At 45.2% G+C, this 9712-nt stretch overlaps 1 protein-coding gene across 1 annotated transcript; it reads right to left on the bottom strand.

Annotated features, from left to right (window-relative positions):
• Window positions 1–316: 316 nt before the first annotated feature.
• On the bottom strand, window positions 317–9326 carry LOC146641924 (C-type mannose receptor 2-like). The gene is given in 3 exon segments (XM_085398260.1): window positions 317–506; window positions 8594–8889; window positions 8892–9326. Coding segments are annotated over 3 exon segments (921 nt in total).
• Window positions 9327–9712: the final 386 nt, after the last annotated feature.

The following is a 9712-nucleotide window of genomic DNA, read 5'->3' as shown; positions in this document are numbered from 1 at the left end:
TAAGCATAAGAGTAGGCTAAACCTATACACCATGGACAGACAGTATGATTGAGTTTTATTTTACGCTGGGAATGAGCTACAAATGCATTTCGAAAAGCCTGGCAATGCAAGGAACCATCATTACGGAGAGACATTTAAACAGGATATTGAGACCCCAGTTGCTTTACAGACATAAGTACGACTTGGACACCAGGAACACCAGGATAGATTTTATTGTCTACCAACTGCAAGGGCCTGGGAAGGATCACGGTTATATATTAAATACAATCTTCTACGTTCACTAAATTCCCTCTAATGTTAGTATGCCACATGTTCATTATGGGTCCACCAGCAGTCCAGGAATTCCTTCTTTAGAGTGGAGTCCACACCAGCCTTGTCTTCGGCAGATGAGGAGGAGCCTCCTATCCTCTTGTCTTTCCACTGGGCCCATCACATCCCTGCCCAGCTTGCATTCTGCACCCGAGTCCGTCCTGCGATGCCACCACAGCTCCCCTTGCGTCGGCACCCTGTAAAATAACAAATAGGGGCCAGAACAATGGTCCCAAGAGGGCCCTGGCTTATAGCCATGGCGACCCTCTCCCAACCCGGCTGCACCCAGTAAACGACAGTGGAGACCCTACTCACAAATGCTGCCACTCACACGTGTTGTCTCCTACTGTCTTTGTAAGTGAATTGAGGGTCATACACAGCTAGTTACAGCTAAATTACAATAATTTGAAATTCTTTATTGCCAGTTATGTGGAACCTAAAGAAAGGTCCTGTTGTAACTTAAAAATCAACTTTTTTAACTTTTTCAACTCTTTTAAAAAAAGATTTCTTTAATACAGTGGAACCCCGACTTACGAATACCCCATTTAACGAAAAATTCAACTTACGAAGGGAGTTAACGCCAATATTTCTGCCTGTGTTACTGCAAAATGCTCGCGTAACGAAAGCCCAGAATGCCTACAATGCCCACAATGCCTTCCGAATCATGTGACAACCCCCTTGGCTTTCGTACTTGCACTTCGCTGTTCCACTTGAACCGATGTATTGTTGTTGCAGTTAACAATTAGCCTATGGCCTATCGTTTACTCAAAAGGCACAATGGGTGCTTTGACTTACGAAAATTTTCGACTTATAAAAGACCCTCGGGAACAAATTAATTTCACAAGTCGGGGTTCCATTGTACATGAAAACCAGACGTTCGTATTAAAGGAGAAAATTTAAACTGTAGAAATCTCAATAATAATAAAAAAACCAAGTTTTAAATATTTTAATAACAATGAATGAAAGAAGTAATAATGTTGTGTGGGGAAAATTAGGCACAGAGCTGGGTCGCCACGTCACATCGGCCGATCTGTCTCCAGGTTAGGCGTCGCACCCCCACAATTAGGCAGCGGGTCCCTCTTTTCACATGGCCTCCACACATTCCTCCTCATATCTGGGGCCTCTCTCCTCCCAGTGCTCAGCTAGCCTGCTTTTGAAAGGTCTTTGCACAGCTGATAGGCCACCTCTGGACACACCCATGCCTCAGCAGGTGATCCCTATCAGCTAATTTGTCCCATGTGCAGCCAGTCCACAGTGATTAAAACCATGCAATATAAATATCAACATACAAACATGCAAAAGAAACAATAAAATCATGCAAATAAAAAATGCACTCATAAATAGACACTAAAAATTAGAATAAAACCAATGTACAAGATAAATACAGATTTCCACTGTGTGACACCTGCCTCCTGGCAACACTTTGCTAGACCCGCCCCTGCACAGTTACCAGCTGTCAGCTACTTAGAAAAGGATCCTGGTGTAATTTTTCTCTCAGAAACAGTTCATAACTTCCCTTCAACTCATTCATGTCACCTAAAAGGTAAACCTGTTTCTCCATCACCTGTTCAGCTCTGATGATTCAGTAAGGACATCTCCTGGTTTGTTTCCCTCTCACCACATATCCAAACCGACATCATGACCAGCAGGTTTACAGCTGTGGCTCCAGCAAACATCAGCTGATACGAGAAATTAATATGAAATCAATTCTAACAAAAGCTGATCAAGCTTAAACGTGCTGCTGTTTTTTAGCGCGACATCCGCTGGTTTCCTCTTTCTGTCGCAAAGTGGGCGATAAATAAACCAGAGAGAAAAGCTGATCAGCTGATCATTGATCAGTTTCATGATTGAAGTAGCAACAGGAGAGGGAGGGTGAGAGGATGAGAGAAGAAGAGGCAGCTGCAGCGTAAAGACACAGAATAAATCCAGCTTTGTGTCTTTTTCATTCTAACTGAAGTCCGGGACAAACTTTTCAGCTCAATACGAAACGCGTAATATTTTCTCCGAATACGGGACGATTCCGTATTTTGCAGGACGGTTGGCAACTCTACTAACTAACCTTATGAATAAAATAAAGTTCACTATCAGTAACATCATAGCACCCACCCAGCTGTATAGAAACTCCGTCATACTAGCTAGTACGCAGTACGAGTTATTGTAACTGACTGTAAAAAGTCAGCACAACGATAAACGATAAACTCCACCTAAACTTGGTTTATATCTGACCCAGACAGACTGCAGGTCATAACTTCTTACCTGAAGTTCCAGCGTCCGTCAGCCCATAAAAACGAAAAATCACCGGGCCAGTCCAGCTATGCTCGTGCCATCGGTTAACCCTTCGCGTGCCACCTCCTGTGGTGCTGAACAGAATAAGTGGAAGAAAAATGCATAGATGTGTCTTTGTTGGTTTTTCAGCATTTTTTGTGGAGCACTTTGTGATATTTATCTTGAAAACAACTAGATAAATAAAATCATGTAAGAACAAAAAACTCACAAAACACGTGATATGTGGTTATTTATTTATTTATTTAGATAGTTAGGTGGTTACATATCCATAGGTTACATCCAGAAAGTGACTTCTTATATTGACAGCTTTGTAGTGAGAATCTTGCTTGAACAGATTTTCACTGTGGTAAAGCTTACATTGCAACAAACTGATATCTTCTAATTTCTTCCAATAATTTTTTCCCAAAAAGCAGTTATCTTTGACCCTATGTATTTTACTGTCATTACCAAAATTAGCAACAGTCATTTCTTAATAATTGGTAAAGACATGATTGTCCACATTTCCCTGCATATAACTGCACGTTCTTTGAGGTGCATTTATATTGCATGTTACACAAACAGTGGTCTTGTAAAATCGACCAGCCTGTGTATACACAGTTTTTTTCTTCACTGCCTTTGTTTGTAAATTTCATTTTCATTTTTATGGTTTATCTTTATGCAAAATGAAAGTAAATAAAATATACTGATCCATTCCTCAGTAAGTTGAAACAGGTCAACGGCACACAGTTGCACACAAAGGTAGTTATATAAAGTGTCCAGCAGGTGTCAGACTCAGACCCAGACACAGCCAGCGTCCAACAAGGTAGAGCGTCAAACCTTGCTGGACCTTTTGTAGCCCATATATTGTACCATTATATCTTTAGCCTTTATCTATCCATTGCTAACTATTGACATCAAAACGGACATATCAAAAAAGCATTTTTAATGAAATAGCGAAGATCTCAAAACTCTGAGCAAACTGCGGTCTCTTGTAAAAATCTAGTGGCTTTTGTGCAGAGATAAGCAGCTTTTGTACACATAGGTATTTGGACTCTCTGCACCACTGTTGCTTTTTGTTGCTTTTTAAAAGTCTAGCATAATTAAACGCTGTCACCAGAGATGACGTGTGTTGCTTTGCAAACTTCACAGAGATTCTGTGATTGAACAGCCACTGCAAGTAACACATTCCACAGTTGGCCAACTTCAAAATGTGTCCAGTGTCAAACATACGAGCTTGTGTGACCTGTCACTGCTAAATCATTTTTTATGCAGTTTAGCAATAAATTAACAACCTGTTTGCTCAATGGTGTTTGTTCTGTGCTACATTAAAAATGCTGCTTGAATGTACACCAGTTTCATGTACAGTTTGATGTATAGTTTGAACTATAATCCTACAGGTATCACAGACATAAGGAATTAATCGATACTAGCATGTGTAAGGATGGAAAATTTTAACATATCACTCAAATCTAATAAAAATAGATGTTCTTTTAGTGCATGCTACAAAAAACAAAACAGGAAATTGTGTCATGTGTTCTAAATGTCAGAAAGAGAAATTGGTTTCCTGGGACCTCCCCCAACTAAGCAAGAAATTTAATGATGATATTTGACTTGGATTTTATTTTAACTGGGTTTTTATTTTTAAATCTGCCATAATTTGTAGTGTGATTCTTTCCTTTGCCTGAGAAAATCACACACTGTGTTTTTAATAGGCCTAACTGATTCACTAACCGAGCACTTACTATAAGACACCTACTTCTTCTAGAGTTACACTGGTTTGCCTTTCAGATATTGTAGTGAGAGTAAAAGAAAAACTGAAAAAGCAGCCTACTCATCCATCTGTTTACCATGATGTCACGGTTCTGGGTCCGTCGGACCCAGTAGTTTGAGTTTTATTATGTTTTGGTTTTAGTTTGCATCAGGGGTTGTTTTCTTGTTCTCTGGTAGTGTTGATTATGATGATGTTTATTATTTGAGTTTCATGTTTCTGTGGTGTTTAGGATTTGTTCTTCAGTTGTGTCTGCTTAGTATTTGTCTAGCTCCATGTGCGATTTTCTGCCTGTCTCTCTATGTCGAGTTTGTGTCTTAGTGTGATGGTTGCTTGTTCCTGTTTTATTGTGATGGTCTGCGTCTCATGTGAGTGTGTTCAGTTTTACCTTTGTCTCGTCTTGTTGATTATTCCCAGCTGTGTCCACCACCTGTGTGTAATTCCCCTGTGATTCTCTGTGTATTTAAGTCATGTCTGCCGTCATTGTAGTTGCTGGTCTGTCTGTGTATTCCACCCTGCCTCATCTGTGTATTCCACCCTGCCTCATCTGTGTATTCCACCCTGCCTCATCTGTGTGTTTCCCTGCTGTCAACCGCCAAGTGTTTCTGCTCATGTTCAGGTTCGTGTTCTGTAGTTAGTTTGTTCCCAGTCTAGTTAGTCATAGCTCCCTTTGCCGTTTGTATTTACTTTCATGCTCAATAAACCACCTTCACACCTTCACGACTGCCTGCGTTTGGATCCTCCTTCATTGCCTCCACACGGCTCACCTCACTCGCCGTGACAGTACGGACCAGCCAGATATGGATCCAGCGGCATTCACCCCACCCACGGAGCTTCGGGACCTCATCACGAACTCCGCTTCACAAATAATCAACCTGTGGCTAGAGCATGAGGGAGAAGCATTCCTCCACGTTCTGGAAGCCAGACTGCAACAGCTGCTCACGGAATATCCCTGGCTATTGGACTCACTACACCCACTCGCGCAAGACTTCATCCTTCACGAACTTCACCTACACCCACCAGCCGCTATCGCTTCCCAACCCAGCCGGACGCCGGAGGTTTTGCCCGGCCCGCCGGAGGTTTTGCCCGGCCCGCCGGAGGTTTTGCCCGGCCCGCCGGAGGTTTTGCCCGGCCCGCCGGAGGTTTTGCCCGGGAGGAAGCGACGATCGCGCCGTCGGCGCGTCGCCCCACAGCTGGAGAATAGGACTTCAGAACTGCCGGCTGTGGTGAGTGGAAAAGACGCTCTGTCTGTTTCACCAGTTCATATGACTGTTTATACCGGGGCTGTGTTCGTTGAGTCAGCTGCTCAGCCGGTAGCTCGGTTAGCTTCCCAGCAGTCGCTAACTCAGTCAGCCACTCACTCATCACCTCCATCACAGTCACAGTCAGACCCAGTAGACACCATGTTACAGTCCGTAGCCCAGTCAATAGCTCAGTTGGCAAGAGAGTCATCAGCCTTATCAGTTCAGCCAGCCACTCCACCACCTGTTACTACTTTGCTACCTGTAGCTCAGTTGCCACCAGTTCAGCAGCCTGTCCACTCATTTACCCAGCCTTTATCCTCACAGCCTCATTACAAGCAGGGAACACACTCCACACAAACTTTTGCTGGTTCATTTAAGCTGGCCATCTCAGAGACAGTTGCTCCCTCTAGGGCCTCCCCAGAGGCTGGGTGTCAGTCACCAGCCAACTCTGGACCCCTAGAGGTCAAGACACCAGCACCAGCAGCCTCACCGGAGAACTCACCTGAACAGTCTCGGCTCTCAGCACCCCCTGAGAGCTCAAGTGAGTTCACCCGTCCGCCTCAGTCCTCTGCTGAGTGTATTGGGGAACACTTCCAGCCCTCTGAGGACTGTATCCCACTGTTGCTGCCTGAGTCTAGCCACGGTGCTGCTCAGTCCCAGCCAGTGTCCACACTGGCAGAGGTCTCCGTACCTGCTGCTTCAGAGACTGCTTTCCCTGGAGGGCCTGAGGAGCCCGTCCAGTCTCAAGTCATGTTAGCTGGGGGTTCAGGTGAACCCAGCCAGCGTCCTGCCTCGTCGGCTGGAGGGCCTGAGGAGCCCGGCCAGCCTCAAGCGTCGTCTGCTGGGGGTTTAGGAGAACCCAGCCAGCCTCAAGCCTCGTCTGCTGGAGGGCCCGTGGAGCCCACCCAGCACATCCTCACATCTGCTGGTGGTCCTGGAGGACCCAGCCAGCACATCTCCACATCACCTTCTGCAGCATCACCACCGTCAGGTTCCGCAGCCGTCCCGCTGCCGTCAGGTTCCGCAGCCGTCCCGCTGCCGTCAGGTTCCGCAGCCGTCCCGCTGCCGTCTTCATCATCTTCGCCTGCTCCGGCCTCGCCTGGTCCGGCCTCGCCTGGTCCTGTGGTTGCCACGCCGCCGTCGGTGCCAGCTCGACCCGTTCCGCCTCGCCTCTGCCGGCCGTTTTCAGGGCCTCTAAGATGGCGTCATGGCCTTCGGGGACTGCCTCCGGAAGGTGTTCGTCGCCGCCGCTGGCATCGCGGCCGTCCTCCGGACCTGCTCGGTGGCCGCCACTGCCTTCCACGTGGTCGGCCTCCGGAACTGTTTGCCCGCCGTTGCCGTGTGCACGGTCGGCCCCCAGAACTGCATTCGCGCCGCCGTTGCCGTCCGCACGGTCGGCCCCCGGACCTGCTTCCTCGCCGCCGTTGCTGCACGCACGGTCTGCCTCCGGAACTGTTTGCCTGTCGCCGCCGTTGCTGTGTGCAGGGTCGGCCCCCTGAACTGTTTCGGCTCTTGTGTTGTCGGCCCCCGGACTTTACTGTGGACTCGTGAATGGTCTTGTTTTGTGTTGGCCTGTTTTGGTTTATTCTGGTCTCTTGTGCTCCTTGTTTTTTTTTTTTTGTGCTCCTTCCTGGACCCCCTCCGCCCGCCCTGGCTTGGTGCTTTGTGCTTTTTTGTTTGGGGCTGTCGGGAGCCAGCCCTTAGAGGGGGGGTACTGTCACGGTTCTGGGTCCGTCGGACCCAGTAGTTTGAGTTTTATTATGTTTTGGTTTTAGTTTGCATCAGGGGTTGTTTTCTTGTTCTCTGGTAGTGTTGATTATGATGATGTTTATTATTTGAGTTTCATGTTTCTGTGGTGTTTAGGATTTGTTCTTCAGTTGTGTCTGCTTAGTATTTGTCTAGCTCCATGTGCGATTTTCTGCCTGTCTCTCTGTCGAGTTTGTGTCTTAGTGTGATGGTTGCTTGTTCCTGTTTTATTGTGATGGTCTGCATCTCATGTGAGTGTGTTCAGTTTTACCTTTGTCTCGTCTTGTTGATTATTCCCAGCTGTGTCCACCACCTGTGTGTAATTCCCCTGTGATTCTCTGTGTATTTAAGTCATGTCTGCCGTCATTGTAGTTGCTGGTCCGTCTGTGTATTCCACCCTGCCTCATCTGTGTGTTTCCCTGCTGTCAACCGCCAAGTGTTTCTGCTCATGTTCAGGTTCGTGTTCTGTAGTTTGTTCCCAGTCTAGTTAGTCATAGCTCCCTTTGCCGTTTGTATTTACTTTCATGCTCAATAAACCACCTTCACACCTTCACGACTGCCTGCGTTTGGATCCTCCTTCATTGCCTCCACACGGCTCACCTCACTCGCCGTGACACATGATTATTTCTATTTACAGTAAAAGAACCAAATTCTGTCACAACATAGTTCAATATCTGTTTACTCATCATGAAGCACAACAATTAAAACATTTTGGGAACTGAGTGAAATGAGAGTTTTATTTTAAAAGATAATCTACCAAAACCAAAAGATTAGCATTATATCAAAAGAAAGGACAAAAAGCTGACCTGAGTGCAAATAATAGTACTAAACTTAATTCCTCCATCTTCAGCCTGACTTTTTATTAATTTTGAAATATAGACATTACTCTAATCTAGTTTGTATTTACTTATGACATTTTATCTACCGGAGTTTGCTTTCTGTGTTTATTGTTTTGATGTTTTCAAATCTATTCAGCACTCTTTAATTTGATCAAGTGTCCCTTTACCATAGAAAGAAAAGAATCAAGGAGCAAAACAGAAATTGCAAATGGAAATGAACAACCAAAGTATAGCAACCACAATTATTAAAGGGTAATTCAAATTAATTTTGCAAACTTGCTCAATAGCAAATAAAATTAAGTTTTTTCTCACAGTTATGAGCCCCCCAGACACCTCCACTATTATATACAGTTGCAGCAAGAGTTGCCTTATCTCTCCACAAAGTATTTGCTAAAAAATGATAAACACTTCCAATGACAGACGTGCCAGAAGAAGCCGAGGTTGTGTCACTGGCCGACCATTCCATTGCCTGTAAGGCGGCACACTCTGCACTCTGGACTTCTGGACATGTTGGTTTTACCCCTTGACCCCAAGATGCGTAGCGCAGCTCCTGGCCGTCCACCCACAGCCAGTCTTTAAAGAAGAAATGCAATCCAATCCAGAAGGGACCTGTGGTGTTTTGCTTTTTCAGTTCTCTCTGTATCAGCAACATCTCGGTCACTGATGCCACACTGGCGAGGTCACTGTAGGTCTTTCTGCGAGGTCACTGTAGGTCTTTCTGCAGTACTCCAGAGCTTCCTCCCAAGTCTTTTTCTCATTCACCACTTTTGGACTGTAGCAGAAGAAGGCTATACTGTCAGCTTCTTTTCCATCACTCAGTCCATTGTCATCGATATAGCCATTGGTATCTGACTCGCCATTGTCGGGTTGCTTATTTGCCCAAGGAACCTCCATTGGTCCACCTCCTGACCAGGTCCAATTATTTGTGCCTAAAATTCTTTGCAGTCCTACCCAGACACGGCCTGAGGGTCTCATCTTCTGAAGTTTGTTCAAGTCCTGTTCATTACTAACAGGGGCCAGGTCTGTGTACTTTTCCCGGCAGTAATTCTGAGCGGCATTCCAAGTCTTCTGATCTTCGATGTAAATGTACTTACTCTTACTAAAAGTCCCAGACAAATTCAACAGGAACAGGATGTAAGTGAAGAGTCTGTCCATTGTGCTCTTGGATTTAAAAAGATTTGGGAAATCTGTTGTGGAGCTGTCACCTTTTATGCTTGTCCTTCAGACATGCATTTGCATATAGGTCGGCCCTTTCATTCTCTTAACCACACAATAATCACAAGCTGAGTGAGAAAACACAGCTGCTTTAACGTTCTTCTTTTTTTGACAGCCCATAAAACTGCTTACAGGGCCCCGAACCTGTCCCAGCATTAAATAAACAAGTAAAATAGGTAGCTAAGGCTGTATAAAAAAAGACTTAAAGCATTTTAAGTAAATTCACAGAAATATTTCCTGACATGTTGGTAGTTGGTGTTGTTATAGGGGTTCCAGAGTTAGGAAACATACACAGACAGACATAAATCTAAAGGTTCTTGGAAGAG

The sequence above is a fragment of the Rhamphochromis longiceps genome, linkage group LG23 (genome assembly GCF_057381845.1).
Source record: "Rhamphochromis longiceps isolate RC_006_pf linkage group LG23, R_longiceps_female_GT1.1, whole genome shotgun sequence".
NCBI lineage: Eukaryota > Metazoa > Chordata > Actinopteri > Cichliformes > Cichlidae > Rhamphochromis > Rhamphochromis longiceps.
The sequence above is the reverse complement of the archived record's forward strand: the minus strand, read 5'-3'. Positions and strand labels throughout refer to the sequence as shown.